The sequence below is a fragment of the Gymnogyps californianus genome, chromosome 17 (genome assembly GCF_018139145.2).
Source record: "Gymnogyps californianus isolate 813 chromosome 17, ASM1813914v2, whole genome shotgun sequence".
Classification (NCBI taxonomy): domain Eukaryota; kingdom Metazoa; phylum Chordata; class Aves; order Accipitriformes; family Cathartidae; genus Gymnogyps; species Gymnogyps californianus.
In genome coordinates, this window is record NC_059487.1 from 13,889,083 (window position 1) to 13,910,160 (window position 21,078).

General features: G+C 49.4%; 1 protein-coding gene across 1 annotated transcript in view; it reads right to left on the reverse strand.

The window, feature by feature from the left end:
- The window catches only part of LAMA5 (laminin subunit alpha 5), a 96,078-nt gene extending 75,224 nt beyond the window's left edge, over positions 1 to 20,854 (reverse strand). Inside the window, 3 exon segments of the mRNA XM_050907070.1 lie at positions 14,231 to 14,383; positions 20,571 to 20,599; positions 20,602 to 20,854. Coding sequence (XP_050763027.1) covers positions 14,231 to 14,383; positions 20,571 to 20,599; positions 20,602 to 20,854 — 435 coding nt within the window.
- Positions 20,855 to 21,078: the final 224 nt, after the last annotated feature.

Below are 21,078 nucleotides of genomic sequence, written 5' to 3' on the forward strand. Positions count from 1 at the left end.
AGCAATAGCTGCATTGTCATTCTCATGGCGCCACAGTCTGATGAAATACATCCAACTGGCCTTCCATGGAAGTGGCTCTCTACAGATGGCTCACGGATGTCAGAGCAGCCCAACATGTGCAGAGAGGGGCCCCACAGCTCAAATGAGTGCCCTACTCCCCTGCCCCATGGCCTGGGGTAACCACTCAAGCATTTTAGGCAAAAAGCAGCAAAGAGGGAAGCAAAGCCACATGGGTCTTGCCTGCAGCACCCATCCACCCTACCTGGAAGCAGACCTGCTTCTCTGCTGGGCAGGCTACAGCACCTGCCTTCACCCTGGTTTGGGTGAGCAGCACATGCTGGAAAAGGCTGGATTTCCAGCTGCATTTGTCAGTGCAGGAGGCCCAGATCTGCCCTTTGCTCACATTAAAGGTAACACACAACTGACTCGCGATTTCTTTGTGCAGTCCGATCACCTCCAGGAACAGCCTCCAGTCCTTGTGCTCATGGTGTGAGTTTAAGCTGCACTCTGGATCACGAACACGGTGGTAGAGATTGGGTGCTGGACTGGGGGAAGGAGAACACTGGTGTAAAACAGAGGGTATAAAGCAGCATCCTCCTCTGACTTGAGCTGACGGTGTTATGAACCCAGCCTCGCCAAAAGCTCCCAGGATGCTGTTCTAGCAGGTGCACAGACCTGCTACCAAAATTGTTTGTGATAACTTAGCTCATTGACTGAAGAATGCTAACAACAAAGTGGTGGGGGAAGAAAATAAGGAGTTAACTGGATAGAAAAATTGCATCTCCACACACCACCAGACTTGCTGTATCAAGAGGCGACCCCATCTCTGCACGGAGCTCAGAGAGCCAGAGGGAGCCTGCTAGAAACGAAACTGCAATGACTGGGGGACTTGCAGAGTCCAAACCAGCTCCAGTCTCCTACCCAGTAAATCTGAACCAAACATTTCAGCTGCCAGCCCCACGGATAACATAAGCCAGGAGTAATATTTCAGTGTAGCCCTTACTCTGAGCACACAATTCCCCAGGCTCCTTAATAAGACATATTTTTTCACACTGTTAAGGGGAAAGCAAACAGCTTAGACATTTCTGTTCCTACATCAGGCTCTCAAGCACATTTGCTGCATATCTTATCAGCACAGCTTTAGCAGCCTTTCTAAGCTGTTTCAAGACTTTGGCCTTCAGAAACCTGGAGGCGGGGGGGGGGAACCCTCTATTCATACTTACCAAAGCATAGCACATTTTCAAGAGGACATTCCTACCATCCAGAGCAAACAAACGTTCCCAACTGTACATTCTACAAGTTAAGTTACAGCAAGTAATATCAATCCAGGTTCACTGTACAAGACAATTTAAATATTCTTAGGAGTTCCTGGACCAGTTTACAATTGAAACGGAGAAGCCAGACAAAAGAATACTTGTCTCTGCTTTAGACAGCGTGCAGGATGGTTTACACCCAGTTTTACAAGCACAGCTACATCAGCTAGGACCACAAGCTTGTTGGGACAGGCTGTCCAAAGCATGCTAGGAGCTGTACAAATCTGGGACCTGCTCCATGACCAGACATTCTAGGCCCTGCAATACTAAAAATAAAAAAAATTTACTATAAAAGAGCTATAGTAAGTCCCTTTTCAGTACTGACAAAGCCTTGCTGATTTGCTGAGTTTATTCAGGAAGCCCTTGGCTAAATCATGGGCTGAAAAAAGAAACACCCGAGTCCCCTTCCATAGGATACAAATAGGATTTTGTGCTTTAGACACTGGATGAGACTTAAAAACAGCTCCTGCTCTTTCTATGGCCAACAGTGAATTAGATGTCTGAAGTTCCCAGAGCTTTCTGGGGGGCCTGGGGCAGCAATGTAACGATCCCACCACAACACAGCATGCACACCAATAAATGCCACCTGATCTACTATGACAAACAGAAGTCATATCTTCTGTCTTGCAGGGCACAGTGAGCAGAGCAGTGTTAGAGCATCAGCCCAGGCACCAGCCCGCTGCACTACCCACTTCACCGAGGAAGAGCTGTCTCACCATCTCTATACAGCCCATGACCTCATCACCCCAGAGCCCTGGACATCATTGCTTTGGCCATACCAAGGAGTTAAAACCCAGACACTGCAGTTCACTAGTTTTCTTGCCACCATGATTACAGCTCTGAATTTGTTACAAAAAGGCCTTCTGCGATCGTGGCAGGGCTTGGGTGTCACCAAGAAGAGCTACAACATGCTGAATGATGCAGGGGCAACTATCATCTTAACCACACAACTGAATTCTTCTGGAAAATCCAGGCCTGTTGCAAGTTCAGCTCTTAATTCACCTAAAAAAACCCAAGACCGATCTTAACCTTGACAAGGCACAACTTGTATGGCTGTGACACAGCAATTTCCCATCAAAGAGAGGATTTCAGACCCAGCCTGTCTGTAGCCCACCCAGGTCTTCTCTTTCCTTGCATTTATGGGATCAAAAAAAAAAAAATCCCAATGTCATGCATTTCACTTCCAGAGCTGCAGGAAATCCACTCCAAGTCGCATGCCAGCTTCAGCTCCGAGGGTTTCCTTGGGCCGTCCTTTCAGCGACAAGGAGAACAAAGCAACCTTGGCAACTGGCCACGCTACAAGCAAATATTTCCCTATTCCCTTGAATGGAATGGATATCCTGTCACAAACCTGCACGTATGGGAAGGGTGAGGAGGGGAAGGAAACGGAAGAGGATGAATTAACTAAAAACTGGCACAAAGTGACAGGTCTCAGCTTGCCACCAAAGCCACTGAAAGGCTTTTCATTTTAAATGGCCAAATGCCAAAGATGAATGACTCACACAAACCTAAGAGGAGTCCCAAGCCCTCTGGCACCCAAAACCAGTATACCTAAATCCTTCCTCCGTTGGATTTGGAAGAGGATATGGATGTTCCAGCTCTGATACCTTATTTCTGTCTGCTTCTGAACCCAGTTGTACGAGGTGGCAAATGCCATTTCCTTTCTGCTCTCCATTCCCTGTCTTTCTTACTTCCACCTTGTCCATTCCCAGGGCAAAGTGGTTTTGGAAGGTCCCTTTCTGGACCACTGTCAGGTACCAGCTTCAGGTCCCACAGGTACAGAGAAGACCCAGCTCCAACAGGAAGAGAGTCCCCCTTGTACCATGTATTAGCTCCCTGCACCAAACCCAACTGAACCAAGCTTCCAGACATTTCAGCAACATCACTTTTCTGTAATTCATCTGCATGGTTCCTGCAAGCCTTGACAACACTGGGTTTAAAGCTATAGTTGTTAGCAGATTTCAACAAAGCCGAACCTGACACGTGCAAGCAGGCTTATTCTTCTAAAAATCTGTGTTACAGCCATGCACTACGTTAGCATTTGTCAGCAAGTTTCCCCACCATGACACTGCCATTGAGAGCCGGGTTAGCTGACCCAACAGCAGCGCATACCAGGGCCGCAGCAGGATTAACATTCCCAACGCCACTGCTAACACCAGCAGAGATCCACAGTTACAGTGTTTGCGCGGCAGTTCTTGCTCCTGCTCAGACATACAAGGCTCACAAGAACACAGGTTTTGTACTCGCGATCCCCCAAGAGCCCCCTTGTATTTACAGTCCCATTTACAGAGACTTGAAGCAAGCCTACTCCAAGGCAGAAAGCAATGACTGGTAAAGAAAGAAAAAATCAAAACCCATCCTGGAGTCCAGCCAAAATCTTCATACCCACTAAGTTTGGGTGGATGTAAACTTTGCAAAAGCCTGGAAAAGGATTAAGGAACAGCTTCAGCAAACAGCCAGGACAACAACAGTGAAGTCATGATGAAGCCAGTGACACAGATTTCTGTTTGCAGTCATGAGTCTGTGTTTACAGTCTGCAACTATGCACAGATACCAGAAAGCCATTCTTTTCCCCTTCCCATGAGGGCTTGGCATTGTGTGCATTTAACTAGATCCAAGAGATGCCTACAGCAGCATGCCAACTGTTTTTTGGTCACAGGGCATGCTCTGATCCACAGTGACGGGAACTTGCAGGAGCCCCTAAATAGAGCTCAGCTGAGTGTGTGTGTGTGCGTGTGTGTGTGTGTGAGGGAAAGCTCTGTATCAAAGCAGGCAAAGAAAGAAATGGGAAAGAGCAACTAAATGCATGTGTGAAAAATTGTGGCAACTCTCAGGGTTCGGCTGTTTGCTTGTCACTGCATGGATTATGCAAACAATCACTGAAAAGACTCAGGATGCCAAGCAGAAGATGCAAAATTATTCTCAGGCAGAGCACCCCAACTAGAGCAGTTATACACACAGGCTTTGCCAGTAAATCTGCTCCATCAAAGATGCGGTTTTCAGCACACATAGGTACAATGGTAAAAGCCATCAATGATATGCAAATCTTCTAGGGTAAAGGCAACTTATTCTAACGGAAACTGTTCTAACTTCCAGATAACCATGTACACCACGCAACACAGACAAACATATCCCTGCAACAGGAGCTCAGCTAATTTAACCCTGCTGGCAGAGGGTCACAGCTTCTCAAGGTAGATGTGGCTGGGAACAAGAGGTATGACACTTCCTGCCACATCCAGGAGACTCACGTCTCCCATGAACGTTTTGTTATTCGACAGAGGGAAGGACAAGACAGTCAAACTACCATCCTAACACTGTCCTCCAGGAGCTCTGACCAACAAGCCCCGGCAAGTCTTGTTGCAGCAGCAATTGCTGGCCCCCGTTACCTGCTTGTCCTCTCTGCCAGAGGCTGTAACCTCTGAGCAGACCTGTCAGGAAGGAGCATGTCCCCATCCCTGCTCCTCCAGAGCCACCTGGCATCCTAGCAGTGGTACCACTGTGCTGGCAGGCAGTTTGCTACGCACCCTTGCTGACATCAAGTAGGTGGTATCCAGTCCACCTAGAAAACGTAACAAATCATCTCAGAAGACGACTGAGAAGGGAAGCGGATGCTGAATCCCTAAACTACACCAACAGCCCTACCTCTGTTCTCCCTGTCTCGGGGTGGCTGCCTTTCCAAAGCAGCGTTCACAGGGCCAGGTTGGGGTGCTTGGAGGAAACAGGCACTGTTGCTTCCTGTGCTGCACAAACAGGAGCTGGCACCACCTTCCATTAGCAGTGACCTCCTGTTAACAAAGGGCTTTTTTATAGTCATGCTTGGCAGGTCCTTCTACAGAACACAAAATCATGTCAGTCCTCCCATCCTTGTCAGAGTCTCCGGTGACCAAAGTAGCCCCAAACCACCGCACCATGCTCACCTTGTGCAGAGTCATCCGTGTGCCACTCTCAAGGCCTTGTCCTCCTCCCTGGATCTCCCAGTATGACAAATACGTTTTCCAGTCCCTCCTCTCTAACCATCCCTTCAGCACGCCTCCAAAAGCAAAAACTCAGTTACCAGGTCTGTGTGAATAGGCCACATTTCCCTAATAAGCTGCCACTGATCTTGAGTCTACTCATAAGCCATTCAGAAAGACTCTTCTGTCCCATCACACCAGACACGCACCTCTCACCTTGTGTCTTCCTACTGGTCTCCCTTTTATTTTCCATCAAATGGGGAGCAATGTACTATTTATGGCACTGCTTGGCATCACACATAGGAGGGGAGGTCTGGAATTTGAAGAGCACTGAATCCAGAAAACAGGAAACGGCTGAGGATCAAGGCTGGGCACAGCCTGGAGGCCCACGTTTATGACTATAATAAAAGGATAAGGCAGAGATGAAAGCAGGGCTGAGCCAGGCTTGGTAAAGCATCAAAAGAAAGGTGCAGGGGGCTAGAACAGGCTTGAAAGAGCAGAGAAGCTGACTAGGCAGATGATCAGAAGTGTATTTAGCATCCTCCCTGCCAGCCCGGTGAACCTGAGCCAGGACACGGCTGTGCGGGAGCTGCGGCAGGCAAGGATGGCTCCCGGAAACCTGCCCCAGGAAGCAGGAACAGCCCACTTGAGGGGTTTCTCATTGTGATCAGGACAAGCGTCAAGAACTGAACTGACTGTGCAATGCCACAGGATGAGCGTGTCTCCCAGCCCACACCTGGGTCACGCGAAGAGCAGGACTGGCAGCATCTCCAGGCTCACAGCCCTCAGCTTCAGCAGTGTGCACTCAGGTGTGTGTTCAGGGCACGAGTTCGTGGACAGCCAAGCACCCCCCGCAGTGGTGAGGGATACTGTCACTTGTTGGAGGAAGATGACAGACAGAAGAGCTGTCCTGGGGGCTTGACTCAAGACATCATTCTCTTCTGCAAACGACTTTGTACTCATTGGTCTGGTCCTGTGCAGGCTCAAGCACACAGGCTGTGCACACAAAATGATGGAGGTAGATGCAGTATTTCCATTTTGGAGACGGGACAAGCCAAAGTGCACAAAATGCTAACCCGCTTACTCAGATGCCAGCATGCTCCATGTCAGAGCTGTGAACCTCTCCAGTAAACTGGGTACACTGACCTTCACAAAACGCCCCCCGTAACATCTTAAGTAGGAAAACACAGCTCTCCAGTAAACAGAGGCCTGACCTAGATGGTTCTGGTCTGTTTTAACTTGCCTGGTACAACCACAAACAGGCCGGACAAAGCTAACCCCTGGAGAACACGTATCTGCACACATTCACACCCGATTCAAGGCACGCTCTTGTTTACCAGCCCAGCCAAGCAGACACTTTCCAGGAGAACAGCAAGAAATTACAAGGCTTGCCTTCCAGCTATTCATTACAAACTAAAGCCTCCCCTACGCCAGCTTGCAGCTCGCCTGACCTCTCCCCAGCTCGTGCTTGCCCCGAGGCTTTCTCCTAATCTTTGAAGAATCCCAGGGAGTTGAGCAGGAACTGGCAGCCTGGAGGGAAGAGGGAGCTCCATGGCAGGAGACCTCACCATCAGCCTCCTCATTTCTCATCATGCCAAAATTAAAAATAGGCAACAATATCTAGGGAGAAATTACAGTGGAAATCTTGCATGCACTTTTTAGAAACAGAGTAATTATCCTTTCATCATTTGTTACCTGGAGCTGTTCTGGGGGGGGAGGGAGGCTGAGGCTTATTTTAACACCTGAATTCTCCAGAGCTGGTTCAGGTCTAGGCAGAGCAAGCACAGCCTCTGGGAAGATTAAGCCATTGAAGCACAAGGGTCATTTGTACAAGATGCAAAGGACGGCAGAAACACCCTCCTTGGAGGCCACAAAAGGTGCCACAATGCTGAGCGATCTGCCCAGAGCGTCCTGCTCTGCTGGGAGCCTTCCCTTCTCTGTGCTCACAGCCTGGCAGACGTGAGGTATGGCAGATCTTTTGGGAATCAAATGTTACAAGTGAAATACCATATATTCATTGCAGCCCTGGAAAACTGATTTTAAGCAGTACTGGTTCATGACTTAAGTAAACGTAACACACAATTAAAATTCATGTGTCATCTGTGATTTACCTAAAATGAATTCTGCACATCTTTTCCCTTACAGCAACCAACAACAGCAGTAACAAAGAGGAAAGAAGTCTCAGCCTTGGCTGCTCTGGATCCCAGAGAAGCGAATTTGGCATTCGACTTGGCAAGGCTGTCTGAAAAGGAAAGGATGGGTCTGCTCTTGCTGCTGGAGGAGACAGATCCCCACTTGATTAACAATCACGCACTCCTTTCCCGCTCACCTGAGCGCCTCCTGTGCAGCCACTGGAGCCAGGAATCCAGTGGGAGCTGGCAGAAAGCACAGAAAGGTTGAGAAGGGGCAAGTGAAGGCAAAAAATCTCCCCTTATCAGCACAAAAAAAACAAAAAAAAAAAGCTGCTGGTCCGGGTCAGGGGAACTGCAGCTTTGAAGAAAACAGAGCAGCCTTCACAAACCAAGTTATTTCAAACAATAAAGGGGAAAATATATTGGGAGAGAAGAGAAGATCCATACACCTGGGCTCAGTGCCAGCTCCCAGTGCTGCACTGTCTCTCACAGTCACACCTTTTCTGCTTTTCCCAGAGAAGCATTACAAATATGCACCCTGCTTCCACTTGACAGCCGTGTCAAAATACAGCAGCACTGAACAGGCTCTGTAGTTAAAGGGGAGCCACAGGCCATTTCAGATCAGGGAACTAGGATTCTGAAGCCTGTAAACCGACTAATAGAGATCTTGATCTACTTCTGGAGGATTTTATGGCAATTGCAGAGGACTCTACACAGGAGAAGAGACTGTAGGCTCAGCTGTTGAAAGCAAAAAGGATTTCTGCTCAGCCTGCTTAACGTGCTTTATTTTTAATACTGCTTTTGCTCCAAGAGCCGGAGAACAATTTGGAGAAAGAATGTCTTTGTTAAAGATTTTACACCCCAGCCCTTTACTTAAGGTGCAAAAGCTCACAATAAATGTCACTAAGCCCTCCTACCCCTTTCCCACAGTGGTGCCCCAGCACAGTGAAGACCAAGTACTACTTACAGTGAGAGAAATGAAGAAAAGTAAAAACTACGTACAAAAAAATCTTGAATCTTCACCCATTCTTGCAATGCTCAGTGAAAAACACATGCCAGTCTGAAAAATATAAGGCAGCCTGTGGCTGTGAGAGAAATGGCAGCTGTACATTTCTCAGTGATGCACACTGGGGAAAACGATGCAGAAGACATCCCCACCAAGGGGAAGGAAAGGAAGAGACTCGTTTCAAGTTTCCCCCCTGCGTTTAGCAAGAATGAGCAAGGATGCCTCAAAGGGAAATGCAGGCAGCAGCTACATCACCCAGAGGTGGTAAGAGCTCTCACAGCAACTGAAACGAAGGTGCAAAAGGAAGAACATGAAAGAACGGAGAAATTTATCTAGTTTTCAGCTGAAAACTCTTCTTGGATGACCATCACCCCTATCCCACACCAAGCCTAGGGAAAGCAGCCACTAGGACAACAGCTCCATTCAAGAACAACCATGAGCTTTCTCTTGGGATTTCATAAGTTTACTCATCAAGAAGGATTTTTCAATTAATTAAGCCAGGGAATAAACATCAGATTAATCTGTGTGCTGAAGGCTTTTACTGGGGACAGGGAGGTAAGCCTCAGCCCATCGGTTTGCAAGGCTTTCCTTCCAGCTGCCTTTCAAAGAGGGGTACTGAAGATGTCCACCAGCAGCTTCCATTCCAATATTTCAATTAAATGAAAATAAATGGGAGGCTAGAAACTGAGGTGGAAGAAGATTTCAGAGCACTGACACGCACAAGGTACTATGCTCTGGTTCAGTGGTGTTCCTTTAGCTTTAGGCCAGGTGGCATTTTCACCTACAGAACCCAGCCCAGATCTACGAAGGATGAGTAGGAATTTAATATTCATTAACAAGAAATCAGTTCACACAAAGAGGATTGACTTGTACATGCAAGTCAGGCATTCAGCCCCATTCGCAGAACCTGCAAGTGTCCTGCACATCTAACGGTTGTGCAAAGCCAGTCCCGAGGGGCCACGTTTGCAGTGCAAGAGGGAAAGGAAGTAGGTTTATGCCCTGGAAATCCAGCACAGGAAAAACACCCACCTCCTTTTGAGAGAGGTTTCACACTGAAAGAATAGCAGCCTGTTGGCCAAGGGCTGAAGAGTCTAACACGTATTGTGCCAGTGAACACCTTTACTTTGGAGCTAGAAGAGCCTGGCAAGCATAACTTAATCAGTTCAACAGAGGCTAGAAAAAATGGTAACTTTCGCAGATCCCATTGTAATTACCAGAAAAGTCAAGAGGTACTTCTCAAGGCACCCAATAAACTACTGATCTACTCCCTTGCCTAGACACATCTCACAGTGACTACAAAACACACCTTCAGACTGGCCCGGGAGCTCAGCTCACAATCCTTTTCATTTCCTTTCTATCTTCATGAGTTACCAATGAATGCAGCGTGGTTTTTTTCTTTTTAACCCTAAAGGGAGCTGCATTTTAAGCAGTAACAGCCTGGAGCTCTCCAAAGGAGGAGATTTCTCTTCTCTCCTTGGTGGCAGAGGTGAATGGACATAGGTGTTTCTTGCCGGTGACTGGTGTGTAGGGGATGCTGAGTGCCCTCTGTGAGGCACTGCCATATTAAATACCTTTGGGGTGTAAATTAAAACTCCCTGCAAAGCTTCAGTCTGAAATTCTGCTGTTGCCTAGTGTCACCAGGGCCAGCAGACTCTGGGGATGGGGGGGAGATGGGGGATGCTATCCAGCCACCTTCTCGCTGCAGTAATTAACCTCAAGCAAGCACTGGCATGAAGCTCCTGCTCTTGCATGACTGCAAGCATTCCTCTCCACAGAGTTTATCATAAAGCACCAACTATCCATAAACATCTCTGGGAAGGGCTGGCCTGGGTTCACCTTCATGCAAGGAAGATGTCAGGCCCTGGCAGGAAGCCAGCCATTCATGTTTCTTTAAACGTCCTGATTTTTGTCAGCTCTGACTCAAACGACCTTCTAAAAAAAAAAAAAAAAGAAAGAATCTTCTATCACACCCTTTCCTCCCCTCCACCCACTGCGGCACTTAATCACAGCAGGATCACAGGGGACAATTCCCATGGTGGCAGTGAGTCACGGTCTCCTGTCCCTCTGCCCCCTGCATAGCCCCTTTGCAGCAGAGGCACTTTCCCATTTCCAGCTGGTCTGGAGGCTCCGGGCAGGAGAGGAAAGAGCTTGGAGCTATGCAGCAGTGGGGCAGGCTTAGGAGCCTTGGTCACAACATGGGCCTTTGCCCTCCAAGCCAGGCAGGATGGCCAGTTTTGGGGACACGTCCAGATTGTCCAGCAATACAACACACAACAGTGTCCTCCCAGCACATAGCACCTTTCATTTCTTCCACCCTGCAAAACCTGAACCATGCTTCATCATGGTGCCATGATGTTGTATTTTGCAACAAATCCATGCAGTGGCCCAGCCATTCATCCTAAATACACTAAAGCTTTAAGCACAAGGTCATGATTAAAAGCAAGAAAAAAATAATTCCCTCTTCATACTCCCCTCCCCAGCAGCTCCTAAAATCCATTTAGCTTTCCTCCTTGGAGCCATTTGCCATATTTCTGGCACCCAGACCCGTGTCTGACGTGGGAACCCTCAAGTGACTTTTCCTCCTCTTCTGACTTTTCCCCCCACCAATTCTGAAAAGAAAAATTACTCCTCCCCAAGGAGGCAGGAATAGACATGGCACCAGCAGGAGCAATTCGGATCTGACCCCCCCAGCAGATAATCAGACACAATCTCTTCCCATGCTGTGGTGAGAGCTCTGATCCGCCTTGCTGATGAAGCCATTAAGATTAGGCCACTGCTGGCACTAAGATGACATGATGCGAGTGTTTAATATACTCAAGCCAGCTGGGTGGCCAGCCTGAGCCGTTCTTTAACTTACTTGCTGGCTGTGAATATTCCTCCCTCTCTGCTTCCCATAGGATTTTAACATCCCTGTGAGGAGAGCAAGCTCCCAGCCAGCAAAAGCAAAGACCAACAGGCTGCTTAATTAACTGCCCCTCTCCCAGTTGCCACAGCCTTGCCAAATGCTGGAAAAACCTGATTCCAACTGGTAATTAAGCACTTATGGCTCGAGAGGGACTAAGACAGCAGGGAAGCACAGCAGTGAAGGGAGGGGGCCGACACCATAATCTCCTGTGCCAGCCCCTGCCGAAGCACCATGCCATCAGCACCGGCGCTCCAGGCACTCATGATCCCCAAAGGGAAAAAAGCTTTTAGTGGCTGTCAGTCCCTTAAATTAAATCTTAATTGGTCCAAGAGCTCCCTAGAGGGTTACATAGAGCAAGGAGAGGCCTTATTTGCCAGCCAAAAAAAAGACCTGCCCTCAGACATGCTTTTGAGGGTGTTACCTGTGCCGTTTCACAGGTATCCAAGGAATTTGCAAAGCCTAGCTGCCAGGTACTCCGGCCTGATCCTGCACTTGCCCTGCAGACCCCACTGGGTCCCAAGAATTCCTCTTTTTATCTTCCATCCTTTCAACCAGCCTCAACTTCAAAAGGAGGAAATTAGCGATTCTGTAACATTTCATCTTGTTTCTGTTGCCCGACCTACCAAAACAAAGGAGGGAAAAGCAAAGAACTGACTCTCACCAGGAGCATAAACAGGTTATTATAGCAATTACATACAATAAGGGCATGTATAAAGAGGAAGCCACTAAAAATGGGCTGAAGCTTTAGGTTTGTGCTCCTGTTGAGACCAGCTGGGCAACTGCTTTCTTTGCAAAGGTGGTAGGGAAGCAGAGGATCTGGGAGCCCAGAGAAACTCCCCACCAGGTGAAGCAACTGCAACCAGCACCACGCGTGCAAGTTCTGCTACCAACCTTGCAGAAACGACGGTGCAATCCCACCCCCCAGGGTACCGAGAGCAAATACAGAGGCTTGGGAGAGGAGGGCAGGAGAGAGAAAGTAAACTTACACCAGCTCAGTTTTAGCAGTACTGCAGCTCCCCCAAATTATTCCAGGTTCTGGCTCCTAGCACTGCAGCTCTGAAGGCTGCAAATCCCCAGGTGAGCCAAATGCAGCAGCTTGCAAGCACACAGCACAGCTGGGTTAGCTCTGGCCTAAAGCCAGAAAGTTGCCACAGAGAATGACAAAGAGAAGCTGTCAAGGAAAGTTGGTCTTTGAAAATCCCTTTCCAGAGAAGCAATGAGCGATCAGAAAGCCACATTGAAGGCTGGCCCTTGGTCGGAGGAGGGAGCGCAAGCAATCCACCCACCCAGCACACCCCTGCCAGCTGGGAAGTTTCTAAGAGACACAGCAGATGCCACCTACGTTGGCTAACAGGATCAGCACACTGTGTACAGCCCCGGGAGACTTTGCCCACACAGCTATTATGCGATGCATGATGTGCCCCAGGCACTAGGAGATATTTTGCTGGTGCTGTGTATAGCACAGCTTTAGATAGCTGGCACTCATGGGAGAGAACAAATTTGTGGAGGGCGTTTGAGAGGCTCCAAGCGAGTGCTACAGCAGGGCAGGGAGCAGATCAGAGACAATCCTGGGGACTAAAGTGTGTGTTTGAGGCATCTAACAGAAGGGTATTGCATCAATACATCCCAGGTAAATATAGCCGTAAATTTGGAGTCAGACACCTTACAAACAGCAGTGACAAACAAGCCTTTACTCCACCAGAGAGGGTGAAAAAGCCACCTCCAAGGTCAGTGCAAAGCTTCAGTGCCCGACAAGGCTTGAAATCACTGCAATCAGCGCAAACTCCCAAATAAAGGGGCAGTGCACCCCTGAAAGGCTGCCTGAGCAATCACAGCAGCCAGGTTTCCTACGCAAGAGGTGAGCTGTCCACAGCTGCACAACTGCCCGGTCCCACAGACCTTCCAGCCAAGGAGGACCCAAACTTGGCCTTTGGTGTTGCAGGGCTGGTAGCAGAGCTTTGGGAAGTGCAGCAGAGGAGGTGAAAGCTCATCCCTACCTGCTCACAGGGGCACTTCAGTAGTCAGCTGCTAAATTGTCGTAGACTACAGAGCAAATACCCCGCATCCTGAATTACAAAGGCTAACGGCTGCCAGCAAGGAGCTGGGTCTGCTCCCAGAGACACGGCTGCAAGGCACTGCGGAGGAAGGGGTGTCTCACGCACCCCTGCCCGGGGGCCGAGGAGTTCCCCCATTCAACAGCCCAAGCAATGGCCCCATACCAGAAAGCAGACCCACAGCCCTTCAGGTCGCTGGCTTATAACACCTTCCTGCCTCTGCAGCTTCAGCCAGGAGGTCTTTTCTGCTGCTTTCCTCTAAGCTGAGGAAAGTCTGAGAGAATAACCCATGTCCAGAGGGATGGTTTTGTGGATGAATAGAGCAGCAGAGGAGGCGGTGGGGGCTGGCAGCCCTGCTATTACAATGTTAATTCCCTTTGACTTGCCAGCATTAGAGACCAAACATCTATTGTCATTCTTTGTCTTTTACAGGAAGATCTTCAGCAGGGACTTGCTTTTTTTAAAGAGTTTTAAACACACCAGTTAAAGTTTTACAGCACAACCTTAAATTCCCCAGGGCCGTATTTTCATGTTCTGGGGTGAAGCCTTGCTAACTGTCCCCCTTCAGCAGGCAGGTACCCTCTTTAGGGGAATGGCACCTGCATAGTACAGTAGGTTTCCACGAGTGACTCAACTTTTAGGGAGAATCTAAATAGTAACAGCAAATAGCACAGATTGCAGTTAATACTACAAACAGACAGACAAGAGCTTTTCCCTTCCACATTTTAATCAGAGCCTCCTGCCCTGTCATTAAATAAGCAGGTTTTGTCCCACCCTTCCAGCAAGGACCACTGAAGGACTTCAGAAGCAGAGGGGCAGGTCCTTGCCAGCATGGTCTGTAACATAACCAAGAAGGACTTGGGTTACCTGTCCAAGGTCCAAAGTGACGTTGACCTGGTTGAACTCCAGCCCCCGGGAAAGAGGGGGGCTCTGCCACCAGCGCTCTGTCCCGTCAATGGCATTTGTTATGGGGTGAGCCTTGTTGCTGTTTGCGGAGGAGCAGATGTCGCAGTACTGGCCCTGTTAGAAAGTACAAAAATAACATTTAACTGTAGCCAGAAAAACGTGGCACAAAAACAGGTATCACAGCAATTCAGAAAATACAGGGTGTAAGCCTGCTAATGCAAATCAATATTAAACTTTTTGTTTGCACCAGTTTAGAGCATGGACGGAAAAAGGAACAAGAAAAAGCTCAAAAACCCAACAACAATAACCTAGTGTAGAATTTGGGCTGCTCTAAGACACATCTCTTCTGTATTTCAGATATGCACTGAGCGTTAGCAAAGGGACCCAGACACAAACGACTGGTTGCCAGATGCAGAAGAGTATGCAGAGGGAGAAGCCGCACTGCAATGGAGTGCAGTAGCTCAAGCTCCAGGGGCACCAGCTCCTCTGCTGAGGCTGCCACTCACACCCCTGTTGACACCCAAAGATCCTGACCTGGACCATTCAGTCATTCCTATGGAACCAGACTGGCAGTTCTTCTGCCCAACTCCCTGCAATCTGTTTCTTGTCAACCTATTCATTTCACAAGTATAGTCCTTTCAGCTACATTTTCAAGCTTAATAGTCTAGCAGCCAAGTTCCTTTTGCTGGTGATGCTGCAATGCAAAGCCAGAAAGGGACAGTCCCTGCTGTCAGCTGGCCAGGGACCTAGCCGCAATCACTTTTCTGCCTTGCTTTTGTGGTACGGGTGGCTTTGTCAGCTCCATGGACACACTGCCAGAGAAAACAGCTCTGCAACTTTAACAGCACCTCCTGAGCAGGATCAGACAAAGACCTGAGCTGTTAGGGGCAATTCTTTCTTTCCCATTTAATGCACAAATGAATCTGACCCACTCTTAAGGAAACCTGCAAATAGCCCCGAAAATTGGCAAGTTAGTTGTTTTGTGGAGCCAGTGTTCTGTCACTTGAATTGCTGCTACAAACAGCCTAGAAGGGAACTCTGTTACAAGCTGTTTTCCTTTCAAAGGCGCAGTTATCCCCAGGCAAGCAAGCTACCCTTGCCTGTCCCAGCTGCAGCCAGCTTTAATATTATACCAGGTACATGATCTCAAGACAGGCAGTCTCCTTCCTGCGTACTCCCTCTGCATCCCTACAAGGGCTGAGGCAAGACTGAGCCACCACAGAGCGTGTGATTTTCCAGATGCCCCAAACTCTGGAGGAATCTCAGTGCAAAGGAAACAGAGATTTCACAGCATTCTTCCCCACAGCCATGTGCTAGGTTATTTGCAGGCAATTATGCAACACAAATTGTCCTGGACAAGAACACCGTTTAATTAACCCCTCTAGAGATATGAAAATAGCAGATGGGCAAGCACAAGGCCAAAGAAAAGGGCAGCTGAAACCACCCAGGTAACCCTCATGCCCATGCAGGGAGATCCCTCTGTACAGAGAGGTCAAGACAAGGCTCGTTTGAACATGCACTGAGCAAGGAAGGGTGAGCAGACCAGATAAAACTGACCCAACTCTTCAGCTCAAACCTTTAACGGGAACCGGTGCAACAGGTTGTGTGGAAATTTCTGCTGCACAATACACAACACCGAGGTAGGGGGAATCAGGTAGGGGAGAATCAGGCAAGGTTACAAAATGGGGATAAATTAAAAAAAAAAAGTGTTTTCATACTTTAAATTCTTGCCACAGATGTGAAAACCATTTTGAACCCAAAGTTCACACTGATGGGTGACAGTCAATTCAAGTTTAGTAAGAGGGGACTAAAAATTAGGATCAGCTGCTCCACATTTGTAATGCTGCTGTTATCCCTCCCCACTGCTATGCAGCCTGCATGCACTAGCTGCCAGTGGGCTGGTAACACGTCAATAGCTGAACTAAGCTTGCTGTTAAAAGTGCAATTAGCCCCTCTGATGCACCAGTTGCTCATTAGTTGTTTCATTAGAGCCAGACCTAAAACCTGGTGAGAATCATTTCCAGCTTTTCCTATTTTAGAGCAACTCAGGCTCCTGCACAGTGTGTCAGGTCTTTACAGGGAAGAGAGAAGTTCTGACATCAGCAGAGGATTTTAATTAAAAAGCAACTGTGAGCCACAGGCTTAGTAGAGACAGCAGGTTGCCAGAGCAGGAGAGGCGTGGACATCACCAAGGTACACCAAAGAAAGAACTTCAGCAATGCAAGAAGTTGCAAGGCAGCTTAGAGAACATAAAACTGCCACTATCAGAGCAAACTGCAAAGGGAGAGAGATAAGGAGGAGGTTTGAATGGAGGGCAGCTTCCAGAGACCTGCAAGGCCTGATCCTGTTCCCGCTCAAGTCAGTGGGAACTTTGAAGTTTCCCCTGAGCATAAAGACTAGCCTGGCACCCCGCTGGCACTGCTTGCCTCGGGGAAAGCAGATGGCTTTGTCCTGGTTTATCTGGCCCTGCCATGACCCAACATCAGCTCTCCTCACCTAATTTATCGGAAAACCACAGGGAGCATGCGGCAGCCTGGGCTGCTAGGGATGAGGTAAGAAGGGCAGGAAATGGGGGGCAAAAAGTAATATTTCAGACCAGGAAAGTGCATACTTGCAAGCTGTTACCAGGGCTGTCCTCACAGATCAAGTAACTGCTCACACAGAGTTAAGCAGGTGCTATCTCACCAGGTGTCTTTTCTGCAGGCAACAGCAACTTGTTCTGAAAACTATGTGTTTTCAGCTGCAGTTAAACCACTGCAGTCCAATGCTATCCATATATGTAAACACAGAAGAGACATGTACAGAGACATACAGCACCAACCGTCACCCAAAGCACAGAGAGCCCTAGGCTGAGCCAGCTCCCCCTTGCCGTGTAGCACCACACACAAGAGAGACGCCACAGGATAAAGAAGCACCAGACCAGACAGTCACTGACTACTGCAAGATATCAAAAGAGAATGCCACTTAATTCAGAGACATTCAGGTATGAAACAGCTTCAGACCTCATCTGTTACCAATACCTGGAAGAGCAAGAGGACAGGACCTCTGGTTAGCGCCAACACTGCTCAGGCAAGCGTAGCTCAGCACTGCGATTCAATGTGCAAACAAGTGCTTTGCAGCAGCATGGCTTAGGTGAAGACAGGCATCAGATGAAAGCAAAAGAAGCACTGATTTGAAATCAGTGAGGTTTGTTGCATGTTTTCCAATTCTAAGGTCTATAATTGCTTCAATTAATGCTAGTAACTTCTCTTATTGTTATACTACTAATCTCCTGAAATAATCATCTACAACCCTGCCTCACTCTGAGAGCAGCATACAATCCCTGCCGGCTTTGGCAGGTCTCTGGAACAGCCCCCAGGCAGCTGGGTGAGATGGGGAACATGAGCACACAGCTATGCCTTTGCAGAACTGTCTCTGTCTTGGAAGACAGATAGCTACAAGCATCTTCAGTAAAGCTTGATCAGAAAAATAAACCTATAATCTCTCTTTTCCCTCATCTTCAAGACACTATCATTAAGGTAGGATTGCCCATGCTGATTAGCAAGTGGGACAAGGGAAGCAAACCTCCATGGCAGTCCTTTCAGCACACCTCAGCATCGCTGCGCATCACATCCTTGCAGACTGAAAAGCCCCCCACAGTTAGAAAAGCTGTCTTCTGCCAAAGAGCCCTGAATAAAGCAAAGGAAACTCCTTGAAAAGGTTTACAGCCTTCCCACAAGCTGTGCCAAAAACACTGCAAGTGTCTTTAGGGCAGCATTATTTTAGAAAGCTTAACAATTATCGACATTTTAAGACTATCATATTTTAAAGTCAATGAACTCCCTTTCCTGAAAGTCTTCTACAATGTCAAATGAAAACAAGCAGAAAACAGAGAACTGACTGAACTCATTGACTAGATGACTGTATTAATGTTTACGCTAGGTCTTTAGTCAAGCAAACGTCCCTTCACCACCACAGCACGTAGAAATCTCTTGGAGGGTCCCAAGAGGCATTCGTCCAGAATTCCTGACCAAAATCCCCTTTTACACCACAGCTGCACCATGCATGAGCAGCACTGAGCAGGTGAACGGAGAAGGGAAGGGACTCCGTCCAGCAGGACACGCAGGCAGTGAGGACATGCATGTGGAGTTCATTATTGTTGTTTCAGTCTGCTCAAATTGAACACTTCCCTCCCACATCCCTCATTGCTTTAGTCACCGGGTGGTGCCAAAACCCCTAAAGGGGATGAATTGGGAACTCTGACCTCTGCTCTGATGCCTCCTGTTTCCTCCCCTCCCTTTTAGGTGCTGCCCGTGGTCATGGAAAGGAGCCACTACAAAAGGATTTTTCTAAAGCTTTCAGACTGACCGAAGACCACTGGCCTGGGAAGTAGTGCTCAGATCAAAGCAACGCTGTGCCAGAGCTGCAGAGGGGACAGGAGGGGGTCGCTGCAGAAATCCGCGGCTGAGGAGCCCTGTTTGGCAGCGGGGGGAAGCCGGGAGGATGTGCACACCCTGCAGTGCCAGGAAAGGGCTGCACTTGAAGGATGAGTTACAACTGCCCCCAGAGCTGGTACAGCCTGAAGGGTTTATTTTTGTCACCAGCATCCTTAGTGCAGTGTGCCCTGCTAAACTAGCAGCATGGCTGGAGCACAGGTGAACAGATGTAGAGCAATAAATGCATACCCACATTTGCCAGCTTTTCCAAGCAGTCTTATCCTCCCAGTTTTGCTTGGCAGATCATTCACATTTGTTTGCAAGTGCACATAGTAGCAGTTACTTCTCTACCTTTCCCTCACTGTAGGCACAATTACTACATTGCGGTCCCTTATAGTCTCCTGCTACTAGTACTTAAAGCAAAGCTTCTTCAAGTCACATTATTCTACAGTGCAGCAAAGTGAAACAGATCACTTTAAAAGGTGGCAAAACTCAGACGAGGGTATGTCGGCTTCTTGCCATCCAGTAACATCTTCAACAATTTCTACTACATACGGAGCAAAATTCCACGTCACAACCCCACAACAGCCAGAAAATTCCTAGTGCAGCACTGGCTTGGGAGAAAGTGGCCAGAATGAGAAAAATGCTTCAGAGATCATCTTATAACAAAGCCACCCCTACCAAAAGGGCCAAGACAGGCTCGATGCAAGAAAGTGACGGTTTTCCCTCACTCTTCCTTACTGTTACGTACAACAGTGACAGCCCTACTGTGCCATTGCAACAGGTGAACTGGCATTGTGAACCTCATAAGCAACAAGCAGAAAACAGTGGCGAGCAGCAGCTGGTGGCTCCATGGCAGGCTTCAGGCTGCAAAGCATTTCAAATCAGAGCTGCTCTTCCCAGCTTGGGCTGCCCTGAGGGGGGCAGCGGGTCTGGAGTTCCTGCAACTACAACTCCTGTTTTACAAGCCTGTTTACAACTCTTCTTTCCTCTTTTCAAGAGGAGCATAGCTGTTAAACTGCACAGCAGTTTTTACCATCTACATTCCTGACTGCAAGCTCCCTCTGGTCCGCTTAAAATGGGACCCCTGAGATAAGTCACCTGACATTCGCTTGTAAAATTCACCCTGTTAGCTTTCTCCTCTGCTCATCCGAATGCCCCACTGAACACAGGGGGAATGGCGGAGTTCAGACCCATAAAAGTAAATATTATCACGTTTATCATACATTGATTCTCTGACTGGCAGAGGAATTTAGGAGCTGGTTTGCCCAGGATTTTGTAAACATAAAGAACCGACAACTTTAAAAATAATGCCACGGGAACTCAGCAAGCTACGTTTCACATGTGCAACTTCTGGCAAGGCTGGGAGAGAAAGAGCACGTGCATCTCATTGCCCCACTACTCCAGGGGGCTTGAGATGGGCTCCCAGCTCCAGTGCACAGGCCTAGGCAGGGGAGGATGCCCTGGGGACCACCCCTGCCTGCCCTTTGCCCCCTCCCAGAGCACCCCACCACTACCCCGTCAACCAGTTGGTGCACAACACCTCTGCACAAGGTCCGGCTGCGGTGGCTGAGCGTGGATGCGTGGGAAAACACCAGCAGCAGTGGGGGCTGTGGGGCCCTGCACGCCGCTTGCTTGCCCAGCTCTGAGCAGCCCCACTCTTCACTGCAGCCTCTGCCCTTCCCAGCCCCCGGCGAGACCGAGCTCTGCCTCTTCTCGCACCGACGGCTGAAAAACAGGGCCGGGACGAGGGAGCGATGGCCGGAGGAGCACAAAGGGGTGCTCGGACCTTTCTGCACCCCCCCAGCCGAGAGGCGGCTTTGCCACCCCAGCGAGGCTCCGCAAGCTGTGCGGGTGCGTGTATGCCCCCCCCCCCCCGGCCGTACCTGGATGGTCTGGTTGGGGTCCCCCCCGCCACCGGACCCCCGACCAGCTTGCAGTAGAGGTCCTCCACAGCGCGGCGGCTGCCGGCGCCCGCCGCCTCCTCGCCGCAGGTGGCGGTGGCGGAGATGCGGGTGCCCTCGGCCAGGTTGAAGTAGGGCGGGTGGAGGCTGTGCCCGTTCACATCGCTGGGGAAGGAGGCGGGCGGGCGGGCGGCGGCAGCGGGCAGCGCCAGCAGCAGTAGCAGCAGCCGCAGCCGCGCACCGCCCCGCTCCGCCGCCCTCGCCATCTTCACCGAGGCTGCCCGAGCGGCGGGGGCGGGCAGCGGCAGCAGCACCGGCCTCCCCCGTCCCGCCGCCTCGGCACTGCGCGCCGCGCCGCCGCGGACGCGCTACTTCTGCCCCGGCGGTGGGGAGGGGCCGCCCGCCCCGTGCGCGGCCCCGCCGCCCTTAACCCTTTCGCTCAGCGCCGCCGCCGCCGCCTCTGCCCCCCGGCCCCCCCCCCCCAGGCCTC